Source organism: Neopsephotus bourkii, unplaced genomic scaffold (genome assembly GCF_033783945.1).
Source record: "Neopsephotus bourkii isolate Nb327-2 ecotype Australia unplaced genomic scaffold, CSIRO-AGI_Nbou_v1 NB_1768, whole genome shotgun sequence".
Classification (NCBI taxonomy): Eukaryota; Metazoa; Chordata; class Aves; order Psittaciformes; family Psittacidae; genus Neopsephotus; species Neopsephotus bourkii.
Genome location: NW_026902242.1, coordinates 5,160,767 through 5,176,857, shown reverse-complemented (window position 1 = coordinate 5,176,857; position 16,091 = coordinate 5,160,767). Strand labels below are relative to the sequence as shown.

Here is a 16,091-nt window from a genome sequence, read left to right as displayed (position 1 = left end):
TTCCTGGGAAAAAAAATCTGAACAATGCATTATGTAGTGCGGAATTGAAACAATAGAAAAAAACCCAAACCAGATTAGATCAGTGAGACAGTAAAATGCCAATAAATTCTGTATTTGCGATTGAAAGTCTCACATTTTAAATGTCATCATTTGCCTTTAGATGAATAACCAGATTACTCTGTGTGACTCTCCTATGTCTTGTCATCTTTCACTTCATACTTGGAGAAACTTGTCCAAAAGCGACTTTATATTTACTCCAATTCCTTGTTAAAGTATTTCATAGCATCACCCCACACCCTGATTCACAATCAGTTGAGGAATGTCTAGTAGATGATGATTCCCTATCAGATACTTCTTGAGATCTCTCAGCTAGGTAGTTCCTGATTTCTATAGGAGGTGCTTGGTTAATCCCACATAGCACTGTATTTGGAATTGGGCTATCACACAGTAACCAGTTCACAAATATTTTATGATAGAGTTGTATTGTTATTTAAATTCATAATTCCATTAAAATAATAAAAATGGAATGAATGTGCTAGTGATTGACACTGGTTGTATTTTCATCCTTTAATTCCTTATTGATGAAATTTTGTATAAATAATTTCCTGAGGCAGTCCATGATAAAATGACATTATCAGATTTTGTTATGTCATCAAGATTAATAATTTTCCATGGTGGATGGAAACACATCAGCTTCAGGTCCCAATAGTACTGCAGATATTATGAAGGAGCCTTCTGCAGCTGTTCTATGGAAAGCTCCTCTTCTGATACGAATACAATTTTTAATAACTGAGGGTCTTGATGGGTTCATCTCGATTTTACCTAAAGCAGTAAAAAAACGCAGATTAATCCTGACTATAAGCACACTCTTGTAGTATGCAGGCGACCTGAACTACACCTCATTTATATGGCTTTATATTTGAAAAATCGATTAACTTAAATGAAGTGCAATCATTTCTACTGCAATAGCTATTTCTGTAGAGTTTCAAAAGTGCCAATTACTAAGAAAGCCAATATTAAACTGAAGTAACTGTTACTTGTTATAAAATAATTACAGGAGTGTTTAATTTACTAAAGCATTCACAGTTTTTAATTTAAGATGACTGATTATAGTACTTCAGTTAACAAACCTACAGTTATTCTTTTCACAGGCAAAACACAAATCCCATCTATCTGTATTACATAGGCACTGCTCTATTACAGAGTTCACAGTCTACTTTAAATATTCTTCTGGAGAATACTGAGTTTTCAGGTTTTGAAAAGCATTCAAAAGTAAACAGCTCTTAGTTGGGCTGTTGTTGCTCTAATGCTACTGCTAGTATTTATAAAGGGACTTGATGGAATACATAACTGTATCATTTTCTCTGCATTACTTCGCAGTTCTGTTTTCTACACGGCTTGGTATAGACATGTCATGACTCCATGGCCCTGCAGTTTGTGGCACGATAGTTCCGTTAGCTTGGATGTGAACTTTCAGGCTGTATCTGCTTTACTTAGGGAAAGCAAACAAGGATTTGGAATAGATCCCATCATTCTTAACGATATCAGAACCTAGATATAAAAATGACATAAATTAACATCAAACAGAAATTGTTGTATTTATGATGCTTTTAGATTAATTTAGCTAGAAAATAACAGGAAAATTAATCTTTGATACGGTGAGGCGCTGAAATGGGTTGCCCAAGGAAGTGGTGAACGCTTCATTCCTGGCAGCATTCAAGGCCAGGTTGGATGGAGCCTTGGGCATTATGGTCTAGTGCGAGACGTCCCCTGCCAATTGCAGGCGAGTTGGAACTGGGTGATCTTAAGATCCTTTCCAACCGTAACCATTCTATGATTCTATGATATGCAACCTGTGCAATTCCTGGTTCTGATGGTATGTTAAAACTGTTAGAGATGACTGCAGTCTGAAGTAAGATGTCTTTTGGTACTGTGTTTTACTTCAAGGAAATGCAAATTTCTTAACAAAATCACCTGTTATTTCATTAGAAGCTAAAGAACAGAAGATTTTCAAAATCAGACCAGTTTTTAATTACTTATTTGCTTCTATAGTCACATATTCGATTCTGTTGTGACTGAGTTCTGATTATGCTCGTTTCAGAATTCAGCCACCTATAATGATAAACAAATAGACAAAAATCAGAAGTAAGCAACAGAAGAGTAACAAATAAAAGCAGTAGTGAAAATAAACCTTCACTGCTGATTTAGGCAGTTGAAACATCAGCTGATGGTAAAATTAATTTTATGTTAATAACAGTTGGTTTACTTACATAAAGACTGAAATAAATGTTACATGTCAAAAAGCAGGATAAAGCAAATTTTGTAAGAGAATATTTTATTGAAGGAAATCTGTTTTTACATGTTTATACATACAGATTATCAACTTTGCATGTACTTTATTGATGATTCTGCAGTTTGATTTCATTCAGGAATAAATGCAAAGCCTTCCTCAAAAAGCCATGTTGGCCTATTAACAACGCAGTGTCCTTCAAAGCAGGAATTTTTTTTTCACAGGTGTAGGTGCCAGGAAGATGAGAGGAACACCTGAGGATAAAACAGAATATATTTCCACTTTAAAACCCTATCTGATAACCAGAAGCACCAAACCCCAAACCTGCCCATAAGCATGAAGGATGCCCAAGTGGAGCTGGCGTGGGGTGCAGAAGCCTGCAGCCCCATGCATAGGAGGGCAAAGTGGGTACCTGCCAGGCTCCCTTCTTCCCAGCTGGCTCTGCCCCCAAGAGCAGCCTCCCACTGCTTCCTCAGTGATGCCCAGCTTCTTCCTGGTTTCCCAGTGTGGGATGAGTCAGGGTCTTTCTGGCCTGTCTCCCTCTGCCAGAAAGTAGCTGCCAAAATCCTGAGAGATGGAGACCACCAGTGCCCCAGTGGGGCTCACCTCTGCAAAGGCAGGGCCAGGCTTGTGCTAACCATAGGCAAGTGAGGTCAGCCCTCCCTCCACGGAAAAGCAGGAGATTTTTGGTATAGGGACTGCTGCTCCCACAGAGAGTATCCAGGATTGGGGAACCCATAGGCTACTGGGACTTGAGCAGAGGTCTAAGAGCATCTTCCCTGAGCAGCACCCTGAACAACCAGCTGGGGGATGGGATCCCTGCTGTTACACAGGGAGAATGGCTTGATGTTGTTATGGCGTGTTACATCCACCCAGGCATCCGCTCACAGTTCCAGCTGGCCACATAAAGGACTTCTAATGAACTTCCCATTTTCCTGTAGGTATCGTTTGTGTCCGACTAACTGCAGCCAGCTATCCGCTCCACCCATGCACAAAGGGTCTCTGCCTCCACTCCCTGCAAGGCAGAACTTCCAGGGCTAATCGTTAATGGCCTGTCAGTGATGAGAGACAGAATCTGGCCAGATAAAGAATCATGCCTCCCCAAAATCTGTCAAAAGTTGAAGTTATATGTTTGAGTGTGCCTCTTTTTCTTGGAAAGGAATTTCTGTAAGTAAACTATATTAATACAAATTAAGCTATCTTAATCTTGCAAATACAATGTGCTCTCCATTGTTCCTACCCTTTTGCTTGGAACTCCACTTTGCAATGCGTCCTCTTGCTCTTTCTTCCATCCTTAAGGTCTCTATCACATAGACCAAGTCTTGAACACACTCCTGTAGTACCTGTCCCAGTTCTGGGATCTTGACAGGCTCTCTGGTCATTTTACAGTGTAGCAAAGGGGCTGTAGCAATTTAGGAACTGGAGCAAGCAGTTTTGCAGGAGATGCGCATCCTAAGGGAAGGGGAACAAACAGGGTTCAGGTTCATCCACTGAGTTGCTCTCAGAAGTCTAAATTGAGCAATGAATGCAAGTGGATTTAAGGACTGCTTAGTAAAAGAGAAATGTATTAAAGATAGTTTTGCCTCCTCTGAAGATCTAAAGTCTTCTGCAAACAACTGAATGTCTGAGCTGGAAGCGATTCACTTGGAAATGAGGAGTGGCACCAGTGCAGTTGGATTTATGGTGAATAATTGGCACTGGGAACTCTGATCCGGGAAGGTCAATACATACAATAAGGAAAGTTCTGCATCACCTTAGCTGCTATAACTTGCATTTGGGGTAAGGTGTTTCCAGACATCCTTGGCTAAAACCTAAGAATACCAACACTGAATCATCAGTCTCCATATGAAGGACACCCAGACCTTCTGCCATGTAAAATTCCTTGCTATTAGTAGGGCCTCCCTGCTACTTCTTTGTATCTTGGAACTGACTTACATTTCATCCATGCCTTAAGTGGGTGCAGAAACACTTGCTGCTGCTCTTTGACCAGCAAAGATGATCTACTGCTCGAGTCTGTGCAAAGAGATAAGGCTCCTGGAGTAAGTGACTATGGGGAACTCCACAGCACTACAGCATCATAACTCCAAGTGGCAGCTCAGCCCAGTACCCGCTACCTTGATGCGCTATAGAGTGAAGGACTTCAGTGTCTCCCTGCTTGAGAAGTGGCACGCTGCGAGGTGGAGCGGGAGATACTGAGAAACAGGCCAAGTAGCAAAACCCACCATACCTATTTCACAAGAGTGTATGGGAAGAAATGTCACTGCTCCACCTCTGCGAGATACATATTTCTGTGTAAGGCAGTGAGTGTCTAAGGACTGCCAAGGGAAAGAAATTCTGGTCAGTATCGTGTGCATGAAAGGATGGGGAAGGAATAGCACATAAACAGGGTCACAACAAATCTGCTGCTTTTGTGAGACTTTTGTGCTATCAGGCTATTGCTAAAATTAAACAATGACCAAAGAAAGGCATTGGAGTCTTGAATTTCTGACACAGAAACTAAACGTTCCTTTAGAGCAGATACAGTCATGAGCCATGCCAAACACTCGGCAGAGCTCCTGTGGTATCTAAATAAGCCTCTCTCCAGCACTCCTCTTTTGTTAAGGCTTGCAATCTTGTTATCGTGGAACTGTGTCCTATTTCCTTTAATTATTTTCCACTCTGTGGATTGTGCCACTGTCATTAAAACGTGCTTTTGGGGACTGAAACTTGTAATTCGTTCTCTGTTTACAAGATACAGAGTGCAATGCTAATTATCATGCAAATTAGCCTCACCAATAGGTAGTGGTTGCTTTATTATATAAGCAATCATCACATTTTTAGACAATTGCAACAATTTGTTGCTTTCTTTTTTAAATTAAGGCACTCATATAGCAAGTTCTGAGAAGCTGAAATGAAGACTTGTATCTGAGCTGACTACGAGAGACCAAAGCCACAGCTCACAAACTGCGGGTGCTAAAGCAAAGGTCTAGCTGAGGTGGTTAGCTCACTATTCGTCTCTCCTATAGAGAGCAAAAGATTAGGCACATGAAAAGACAACATACCCCTTGTCATTCGGGTACAAACAGGTACTCCAGCATGGATAACGGAGTGATTTCATCGCTACTAGGAAAAGAAAAGATTGAGATTTAGCCTTTGATTTTTATTACTGTGCACACATCATAGATTCATAGAGCCACAGAGTGGTTTGGGTTGGAAGGGACCTTAAAGCTCATCCAGCTCCAACTCCTGCCATTGGCAGGGACACCTTCCACTAGAGCAGGTTGGTCCAAGCCCCTGCGTCCAACCCAGCCTTGAGCACCACCAGGGATGGGGCAGCCACAGCTTCTCTGGGCACCCTGTGCCAGCGCCTCAGCACCCTCACAGGGAAGAGCTTCTGCCTAAGAGCTCATCTCAATCTCCCCTCTGGCAGGTTAAAGCCATTCCCCCTTGTTCTGTCCCTACAGACCCTTGTCAAGAGCCCACCTGCCTGCGCTGCCCTGGTGTCACCAGGCCCCGAGCGGGCCCGCCCCGTGGGGGACGGCGCCACCGCCTCTTCCCGCCTGCCGCGACTGGAGCGGGCTGCGGCAACGGCCGGTTGCTAGGCCACGGCTCATGGCGGTCTCAGCTGCATGATCAGTGTGTGCTGCACACACAAGGTCTCAGCTGCATCATCAGAGACTCCCCGGCCGCCCAGCGCTGTTTTGCTTGCTGTCGCTTGCTCAATAAACCAATTTGATTCATTGGCCTGGCTCTAGTCAGTTTATTTGAGCCACTATTTATAACACTGACGGTGCTCACGCTCATTCCCCCAAGGGGATCCGGCAGCCGCGGAAGACCCGGTGCCACCGAGCACCCGCACCGCAGACCCACCTGTGAACGCCGTGGCTGCTCCGGGTGCTCTCGTCGCCGTCCTCCTCGGCGCTGCCCTCCTCGCCGCAGCTCTTCCCGGTCCCTCTGCGATGCGACCCGGGACCGCTCCCTGCCTACCTCCTCCACCCGCGCTCCCGTCGCTTCTGGGCCGCCAGCACATCCAGGCCCAGCAAGGAAGCCCGTGGTGCCGGCGCCTTGAAGACGTGCTGCTCGGCGGCGGCGCTGCGCTGCCTCAGCACCAGCCCGCCGGCCTCGCTGTCCGGGCTTGTCCCCGCCAGGCGGTGCAGAAACCCCTCGGCCATCGCCGCCGATGAGCGGGCGGGAGGGGTAAGCACCGGAGCTCTGCCCCTACCCCTACCGCTATCCCCGCCCCCTGTCCCTGTCCCGCTTGCGGTTGCCTCAGCGACGGTAAACAAGCTCCCCGAGGGCCGAAATGGCCGCCCTACAGTGCTCCGCGAGAAGTGCCGCTCTAGCCACGTGCACCACAGACACGGGGGCTGGAGCCTATAGGAGCGGTAACCACCATAGAGTGCAGCGCCGCTAGACAAGACGTGCTACCTGTCCGTGGCGGACTGCCGGCGTGAGGAAATGCTTTGGGGTCATGTGGCCGCCGGGGAACTTCCGGGTGTGGTGGGCGCTGCCGAAAGCAAGCGGCGCGGGGGTTCCGGAGCCGGAGCGCGGGCGCCGCTGAGCCGGGTGTGAGCCCGCCCGGCGCTTGCGTTCTCCGGCGCTTGCGTTCTCCGGCGCTTGCGTTCTCCGGCGCTTGCGTTCTCCGGCGCTTGCGTTCTCCGGCGCTGTGCACGGCTCGTGCACGTGGTGCCGGTGGTGGCCGGGCCCAGAGCTGAGCACGGCCACTAATGGCACAAAGCTGACCAAGTCCCGAGCAGTAGTCTCAGCCAGTGGCACTGTGTTTTAGAACATTGAGATGAAGCCAGCCAGGCTCACAGGGACAGGGTGACCTCAGGAGGGGCAAGGGGTTGTGCTGGGGCACGGCTCATGGCCGGATGCTTCCTAAGAGATGTGATCAGGGCCTGGGCTCTGCGCCTGTCCTCAGCTCCTGGGCTTGGCTCTGTGCCGGCATGCCCCACAACTGGGCACCTCGTTGTGTCTCCCCAGCCAGATCGGGTGGGAGGCAGCACCCTGGGTCATGGGGCTTGCTGGGGCATGGGGCCAGGCCGCCTGGGGCTGTGGGTGCTTGGGGTGTCTCTGCAGCTCACAGGGTCCCCAGTCATTGCTACTGCATGTGCGGGTTAGAGGTAGCAGCTGATTGCCTTTGTTTTCTCTCAGCATGTCAGTTTTCATTAAACCGGAGGGGAATGAGAAAGGATTCACTTTTGTCCCAGCCAGAATGTGGCAGCTGTTTAATTTCAATTAACGTGGTACTGAAAAGAGTAACATTACTGCGGTAATTAAAGTGAGACAGCTCCCACCCCAGCCCTGTGCAGTGCTGCTCAGCAGAGTGCAGTTTGACTTCCCATCCTCCCAGCACTAGGCGAGCACCAGCAGGCAGCTGTGGGTCAGGCCTGTGGGGCTGCCCCGCAGGCTCACAAAGAGCTGGAGCAGGGCTGAGCACTCCCAGCCAGCCCCAAGGCAGCAGGATCGGCAGCACATCAGCTGCAGCAAGTGAGAAAGCCACATAAGGAGTGGCTGCAAGTGGACCAAGGTGCTGCTGGCTGCATGTGGGTGCGCTCTGCTGCAGGACGGCAGTGCAATGCCAGGCTGTGCTGAGCTCTGCTGAGCTCTGCTGAGCTGTGAGCCACTCTCTGGCTGAAGGAGAGAAGCCAGAGAGTTGTAGTCTATGGGGCGGAGTCTAGTTGGAGGCCTGTATCTAGTGGAGTGCCTCAAGGGTCGGTACTGGGACCAGTATTATTTAATATATTCATCAACGATTTAGATGAGGGAATTGAGTGTACTATCAGCAAGTTTGCTGATGACACTAAGCTGGGAGGGGTGGCCGACACGCCAGAAGGCTGTGCTGCCATCCAGAGGGACCTGGACAGGCTGGAGAGCTGGGCGGGGAATAACTTGATGAAATATAACAAGGGAAAGTGTAGAGTCCTGCATCTGGGCAGGAACAACCCCAGGTTCCAGTATAGGCTGGGGAACGACCTGTTAGAGAGCAGTGTAGGGGAGAGGGACCTGGGGGTCCTGGTGGACGACAGGGTGACCATGAGCCGACGCTGTGCCCTTGTGGCCAAGAAGGCCAATGGCATCCTGGGTTGTATTAGAAGGGGGGTGGTTAGTAGGTCGAGAGAGGTCCTCCTTCCCCTCTACTCTGCCCTGGTGAGACCTCATCTGGAATATTGTGTCCAGTTCTGGGCCCCTCAGTTTAAAAAGGACAGGGACCTGCTGGAGAGAGCCCAGCGCAGGGCAACTAAGATGATTAAGGGAGTGGAGCATCTCCCTTATGAGGAAAGACTGAGGGAGCTGGGTCTCTATAGTTTGGAGAAGAGGAGATTGAGGGGTGACCTTATTAGTGTATATAAATATATAAAGGGGGAGTGTCACGAGGATGGAGCCAGGCTCTTCTCAGTGGCAAACAATGATAGGACAAGGGGTAATGGGTACAAATTGGAGCACAAGAGGTTCCACTTGAGAAGAAACTTCTTCTCAGTGAGGGTGACGGAACACTGGAACAGGCTGCCCAGGGAGGTTGTGGAGTCTCCTTCTCTGGAGACATTCAAAACCCGCCTGGACACGTTCCTGTGTAACCTTATCTAGGTGTTCCTGCTCCGGCAGGGGGATTGGACTAGATGATGTTTTGAGGTCCCTTCCAATCTCTAACATACTGTGATACTGTGAGATGGGCAGAACTGTGCCAGGCGAGTGGTTGGGGCTGCTCAGAGCTCAGTCCCGGTATGGGTGCAACATGTTGGGTGCTGCCAGGGGAGGGCAACCAGCTATAATTAAAGCAGCAATAGTGCTGTGACCAAGGCAGAGGGTGGCACCGTGGGGGTTCCGTGTCCTGGCTGCCCCTGCCTGAACAACACTGAAACCCACAGAGAGCCCCCTGTTCCCCTGCACTGGCAGAAATTAGGGCTAAACTCAGTAGCATTGTGCATGGCATGGTTTAAGTGGCTCTGCTTGAGGGACTGTTGGTGCTGCATCTGTCCCACTGCCTGTGGCTGCAACTCGCTAGTGCAGCAGGTCGTCATGGCAACTGATGGTTCCTATGACTGTACACCTGTGTTCACCTCCTGGGCCCAGCCTGGCCTTGGAAATTCCCGTTAGAAAGCTTACCTGTGGAACTGCACGAGCACCAGGGAGCGGCAACAGCACCGGGAGCTCCAGGGTGCAGGCAGAGTCAGCGGCTGGTGTGTGCCCCAGGCACCCCTGTGCAGCTGCACTCAAGGTGGTGCTGGCACCCGGTGACACCAGCGCTGCCACCTGCATGTCATGCGGCCCTCGCAGTGCAGGCAGAGCAGCCACCCTGTGCCTGGAGCTGATGAGCCACAGGGGCGCTGGCCGGGGCGCAAGGCTCCTCCAAACTCAGCACCTCGTACCCCATTGCAGCAGCAGCAAAACCATCCACTGTGCCTCTATGGACTGGACTTCACACATCCGCACTGCTACACCCATCTACACTGAACTAGCGCTGCCTCTCCCTCTCTGGCCACCGTTGCACATGGTCCTTTGGTAGGTCAGTGAATCGCTCCCCAGCTCCCCCTTGCTACAGGGTGCCCCTCAGATAGAGCAGGTTTCCTGTGCCCCAGGAACCGGCTAGAAGTTACTGCCTGCCAAGACAGGCAACGGATACCTCCTGCCAACATCAGCCCATCCACTGTGCACCCTTCTCCTAGAACCCCTGGGTGCAGTTTCCTTGGCAGGATTTCCCTTTTCAAAAGCACTCGCCCTCTCCCCAGCAGGTCAGTGTCACATGTGTACCTGCAGGTTTGGGTTTCTGTGGACCCCCCAGCTGCAGCGGGGCTGGCAGCCAGGCTCACCCCCATCCTCAGAGCTCCTCCTCACCCGTGGGTGCTGTGCTTCCTCCAGGAAGCTTCTGGGGCACACTCAGCCTCCACACAGAGACTGAGAGTAGAGAGGCTGCACTGTGCAGCAACAGCACCCAGGCTACTGCCATCACTGAGCCAAATTCATTCATGTTTACCATAACACGCACAGGCAGAGAGTTTGTTTTGGGTTTGGGTTTTTTCTGGTGCTTTAAGAGGGGAAAAAACATTTCTCCCTCTCTCTCTAAACACTGTAGATCTATGCTGGGAAGCCGCATGGACGGGGAAGGGCATGGAGAAATGGAAATTGCATTTCTGACAACTTGTTTCTGTTATTTTTACCTTTCGGGACAGGGAGAAGCACGGCGCAGCGGCCTGGGTCCATGTGATCAATAGCTCCCCTGAGAGCTAGGCGCAGCGTGCCCTGGGGCCGGCCCCGGGCCACAGCACACACAGGGCAGCACAGGGGCGCGCAGCACAGAGAGGGGTATGCAAGGGCAGCGTGAGCCTCGTGTGAGGCCCAGCCGTGGCCAAGGAGGCACCCTCACCCGCAGGGGTTCCCTGGTGCATGAGGTCACAAGGCTGTGATTCTGGGCATTGTCTCCAGACCACACCCAGGCCGGGATGCAGGCAGGGTGGTGCCTGGCCCTGCGGGCACAGAGCGCGGCAGCATGGAACGGGAGGGCTGCGGTGAGGACACGGGGGTTATAAAAATTTAGCATAGCCAGGGGTTTTGGTCCAAATTTAATTTATTTACAATTTATTGAGAGGCAATAAGCAAGCAGCGCTGGGTGCGCAGGGGAGCCTTCACTCCACCAGCAACGCACGCCGTCTCTTTTGGGTTTTACTCTTTTATACATTATCACATCTGGTATCTGTGCTCTTTACATCCTGCATACGTATCCTGTTAGGGGATTGTCTGAGTCTATGGTATCCTGTTGTTAGGGTCCTTGTTCTGTTTTCTTGCTTATTCTGCTTTCTTGAAGATTGCTGAATCGTGAGTTCTTCATTCTTCTTCCTTATCTCGTGACCTTTGAGTGACAAATCATCCCTTTGCAAAGAGCTCAATTTGTATAAGCATTGTTGGCACTACCGGACATCTGTTATTTGCTTAAGACTTAGTTCCTATATGTTGTGATTACAATCTTGCATAAGCATATATTGGGCGGTTACAGCTGTTTCCCTTTAGGCAATATTCTAAAGTTTACAAAGTGTTCAGAATTTTACAATATAATTCTTACGGCCCTTAACTAATGTAAAAAAATGATTATTACATTATTTCTTCTTTCTTCTTATACCAAGTGCAATGGGTACAAGGGTTTCTGAGCTGCTGGCACGAATCATAATTGTATCCCTTACACGGGCAGCGGTGGGGCCGTGCTGCCATGGAGGGGGCGCTGGGCCCCTGCGCAGCTCTGCTCTGCCACTGCAGGAGCCCCAGCCTTGGCGTCTCCCGACAACACCGGGTGCTCTGGCGGTGGGAGGTTGAAGAGCCAATGCCACAGGGTGGTGGGGCTGCCCCAGACAAGCTGGGCAACACATCATAGAATCTCCCTGGGACCCAGGGTTGTTGGAGCAGCAGGAAGGGCCTGAACCATGTTGTGTCCTTCCCGCAGTGAGAGAGGGGCCAAAAGGGGGCACATCCAAGGAGGTTCCTGCACCTCTGGGCCAGCCTGAGAGTGCCTGTGGAAGGCTGCCGACACCGGAGAGGGCAACATCAGACCCGAGCAGCTCCATCCACCAGCTTCAGCAGGAGACCCAGGTGAGCGGTGCCAACCCCACTCCCACTCCAGGTGCTGGTTGTGGATGCCCAGGCTGGTGGCCGGTGGTACAGGAGGCCCTGGCCAGCCCTCACGCCTGCCAGCAGACAGCTCCTCCCCAGGGCTCGGGGCTGTCCACTCCTGCTGCAATTGCACTGGTCCCACTGCCACGATTTCCCACAGCAGCCATAGCTCCTGCTGGCATCACTGCAGTGCCAGCAGGGTCAGGGGTTGGCGTCATGAGCCCTGGAGGACTTTAGAACACACACAGGGTGGTACTGCCTGGTGGGGGGGGGTCTACACCCACCAGTTACCAACATACCCCAGTGCTGCTCTGTGGGCTGCCAGCAGCCTCATCCAGCCCCCGTGCGTGGCAGGAGCTGGAGGAGGGTCTGGCTGCAGCAGTGAGCGAGAGCAGTGCTGCTTGTGCTGTGTCCTAGGGCCGAAGGCAAGCGGTGGTGCCAGAGGCACAGCAAGGGCAGCCCCAGGCGTGCCGGGACACACTGGAGCTGGAGCCAGCGTCCATACAGGCACTGCAGCTGGACCTAGACTTCTGCAGAGACATTAATCATGAGCTGCTGGTGCAGCTGCGGCACCAGGAGAGGAGAGCGGAGCGGCAGCGGCAGGAGTTGGTCTTTCTGAGGCAGCAGTTCCAGGTGGTGATGGGCAAGGTACGGCTGAAGGGTGGCACAGGCCAGGCTGAAGGAGTCCCCAACCCTTGGCCATGTGCTTACATCTTGGGCAAGGCACCATGCCTGCCCAGCAGCCTGCATGTGGGTACTGCTGGTGATCAGTGCTCAGGGACAGGCAGGATATATCCTGCCAGCCACATGTGGGATGAGTTAGCACCTCACCCTGTATGCATGGGTAGACATGGGGCAGGCATGGCTGGCATGGCCCAGTAAACCCAGCTGAGCAGAGCTGAAAGACTGCAGCTCCTAAGGGCCCCACTGACACTCTGGGCACCATCCCAGTGCTGGGCAGCCCCAGGTCAGTGATGCACCTCTCCCCAGGAACGGAAGGATGAGGCAGTGCAGACAGAGGTCACCTTTGATGTGGCTGCCCCTGGCCATGCGGACACCAGCTACAACATCCTGGAGAAGCACACACTGGTGCTGGAACAGGTCAGTGCTGGCAGACAGGGCCAGACAGGGCCAGCACACAGCATACAGCAGTGCTGCTCACATAGGCAATGGTAGATGCAGAGATGAGGTGCTGCAGGCAGAAGAGAGCAGCCAAGAAGTGCTGGTACCGACGCAGAACACAGCTGGGGAGGGCAGCTGAGTCAGGCAGTGCTGAGGAAGGTGGGGTGAGCAAGCAGGGGGCATCCAAGGCCTCTGGGCTGGAACATGTGAAGGCTGGAGCCTGCAGCCAGCACCCTGAGCTGCCACAGTCTTGGTGGCCCCAGCCAGAGCTGCAGCCCAGTGCTGCCCCAGTGGCAGAGAGCAGCAGCAAGGAGACATCTGGCACCCATAAAGGCCATTGTACGTGTGGCTGGAGGATGAGGCGCAAAAGGACCCCAGGAGGCAGCAGGCAGTGCCTGCCATCAGTTACTGCATGTTCACACACTGCAACACTCTGTCCATCCTGGTGTAACAATGGGGAATGGCAAGACCGTGCGGTCACCAGAAGCTCCCTGTGCTTTTGGGTCATCCCCAGTTGCAGAGTTAAGGGGCAGACAGGGTTTGCCTGTGCAGTCCTGGGAAGGAGGATGGGCAGGCCCTGAGCCTGGGGGGAAGCAGCCAGGGGGGCACAGGAGCCACGAACGCCTCAGAACCACAGTGTCTCATCCCTGGGACAGGGGGAGGCAGTGCCAGGCACGCTGTCTCAAGCAGCTGAATTAGGCACTGCCAGCCTGGACTCCCCGCAGCGCACAGGGGAGCAGCCGTGCCTGGGGAAGGACCCACAGCAGGATGAAGGCTGCAAGGTTTCAGCTGTTCTGCGAGCACTGCAGGAGGAAGCAGGCAGGAGCAGAGCAGAGCAGGCTCAGAGCAGGTGAGCCACACACAGCCGGAGCCCAGCAGGGCTCTCCCTGTGCCTGCTCCATCACGAGCAGGCAGCCGGGCACCGCAGCAGCTCAGGCTGTGACCGTGCCCACAGGGAGCTGACAGAGCAGCTCAAGGCAGAGCTGAGCCAGTGGCAGCAGAAGCATCAGGTGGCCATGGAGCAGGCACTGCAACACATGCACGCTGCGGCCCATGCTGAAGAGGAGCTGCAGAGGAGCCAGAAACAGCTCCAAACCCTGAGGGAGCAGGTAGGTAGCAGGCAGGACCTGCTGTGGGGTCCCTCCATCAGCCTGGCCCCAGTCTCCTCTGCCCCTGTGGGTAACCTAGGGCCCGCCAAGTAGGCTGCCACGCCGTGAGAGCTGCAAGGGGAGCTGACAGCTGTGCTGTCAGTAGGATGGGAAAGAAAAGCTGTAGCAAGAGCTGCTGCAGGCAAAGGAGTGAACGAGCACCCTCAAGAGAGTTAATAAAGCCCTGCACCAAAGCCTATGCTGCAGGAGTTGACAGCGAGCTGGGATCAGCAGCAGGAGAGAGGGCACAGACCTCACTCGAGCACAGCAATGCTGCATTCCCTGATGCGTTGCCTTCTCTCAGCTGAGGACACAGGAGGAGCAGAGCCAGGACCTGCAGCATCACCTGGCTCAGCTGCAGGAAGAGCTGAGAGCCACCCAGGCCCTGCATCAGCAAAATCTGCAGCAGCTGAGTGAAGCCAAGGAGACCATCCAGGTCCTGCACCAAGAAGTGGCCTCCAACAAAAAGCACATGGCAGAGCTGCTGCAGCAGGTGACGGCAGGGACAGGGCAGTGGTAGGGCAGCCGTTGGTGCAGGGCTCACTCTGGCCCTGGGCAGCACTGGCCCTGGGTAGCCCAGCCTGCCATGGCCTGGCCAGCACCCTCTCTTTCCCCTGACTCTGCACACAGGTGAGGGAGACGACCACCCTGCAGGCAGAGCTGGCCCAGGCCCAGCAAGAGGAAGCCAAGCAAGAGGAGAAGATTGCGGCCTATGTGAAGCAGAAGCAGCAGCTCCACTGGGAGCTGAGGAAGCTGCAGCGGTCCCAGGAGCAGTGTCAGAAAGAGGTAAACATGTCCTGGGCCTTCCCACAGGGCACCAGGAGTCTATGCTCAGCCTGTGCCCCTCTCACTGCTTCTCTGTGCCACCAACAGGCCCATTCCCTCCAGGAGACAGTACGTGAGCTGAGGAGCCACGTCCGGTACTGGCAAGAGCGATACAAGAACAGTGCCCAAGCTCTGGATACGCGAGAAGGAGAACTGGTTGTTTGCAAGGTGGAGCTGGCTTTCCTCAAGGAACAGCTCAGCAAGGCCATGGAGCAGGTACAGGTTAGAAAGAGGTTAGAAAGAGCTGACCCTTAATAACCTAAGGTTAGGCCTTGCAGCCTGGGTAACTTGAGTACAAGCCTCAGAGTTCGGCTAAGACCAGACGGCTGGGATTGCTTCTCATGTCCCTCGTTCAGCTGTATTCTTCACAACCGCCATCTCCTAGGGCTGAAACGTCTGGGTTGGTCACAAAGTGTCCGCCGTCTCTCAGCCAATCCACAGAGGCAGCACCACAGCCCAAGAGCAGGAGCACAGGATGGGCCCCTAGTACCAGGGAATGACAAACAGATCCTGGTCCACAGGCAGCGGAGAGGTGGAAAGGGAAGGACAGGGGACAGCATTCTGCAGCTCCCAGGCTGCCAAGGGAGGAAGCCGAGGGTCTGAAAGCAGCAAAGCCCACCACCTTCTCCTTATAGTAGCCCTCCTCACTCAGCTGCTGGAAGGAAGCACCTCAGCATTGAGCTGCCATGTTAGAAGAGCAGTTCAGGGCAGTAGTTCTGAGGTTAACAGTGGTGCTCCAAAGCAGGTCTCCTGAGGCACCACCCTCTCAACCCTCTGCTCAGCCCAGGCCACTGGTCCAGCACAGCCTGGGTTCTCCAACTGCCTTCAGCCCTTAGCTCATGGAGGCTGGGAAGTGCAGTCGCAGCCACTGCGACTACACATGGCACTGTGGTCACTCTTGCCAGGTGAAAACCCTGCGCTCTGCCCGAGCTCCGGCATGCTCCAACGGTGGCAGACTGCACAAGGAAACGGAGCTGTTGCTGGTCAACATCAGCCAGTGTGTGAAGGAGCCAACGTGAGTGAGAAGCCTTACTAAAGCACAGGGGCAGGTGGCTGCCGCCTTCTCACACCGAGTCACCCAGCTCGTACCTTGTTTTCAGGCATTCAAATGAGAAACCAGGGAA

General features: G+C 52.7%; 1 protein-coding gene across 1 annotated transcript; it reads left to right on the top strand.

The window, feature by feature from the left end:
• Positions 1-13,952: 13,952 nt before the first annotated feature.
• LOC133226089 (polyamine-modulated factor 1-binding protein 1-like) lies at positions 13,953-15,986 on the top strand. Its single transcript, XM_061379231.1, has 5 exons — positions 13,953-14,103; positions 14,447-14,635; positions 14,773-14,928; positions 15,016-15,183; positions 15,873-15,986. Exons 1-5 carry the CDS (start codon positions 14,011-14,013, stop codon positions 15,984-15,986), a joined length of 720 nt encoding a protein of 239 aa, XP_061235215.1. The 5' UTR covers positions 13,953-14,010.
• Positions 15,987-16,091: the final 105 nt, after the last annotated feature.

Bases quoted from the DNA above. Each gene is read 5' to 3' on its own strand.
- LOC133226089 (XM_061379231.1), top strand. From the start codon at position 14,011: ATGGAGCAGGCACTGCAACACATGCACGCTGCGGCCCATGCTGAAGAG. The intron at 14,104-14,446 runs GTAGGTAGCAGG...GCCTTCTCTCAG, and splicing joins TCCAAACCCTGAGGGAGCAG to CTGAGGACACAGGAGGAGCA. The intron at 14,929-15,015 runs GTAAACATGTCC...TGCCACCAACAG, and splicing joins AGGAGCAGTGTCAGAAAGAG to GCCCATTCCCTCCAGGAGAC.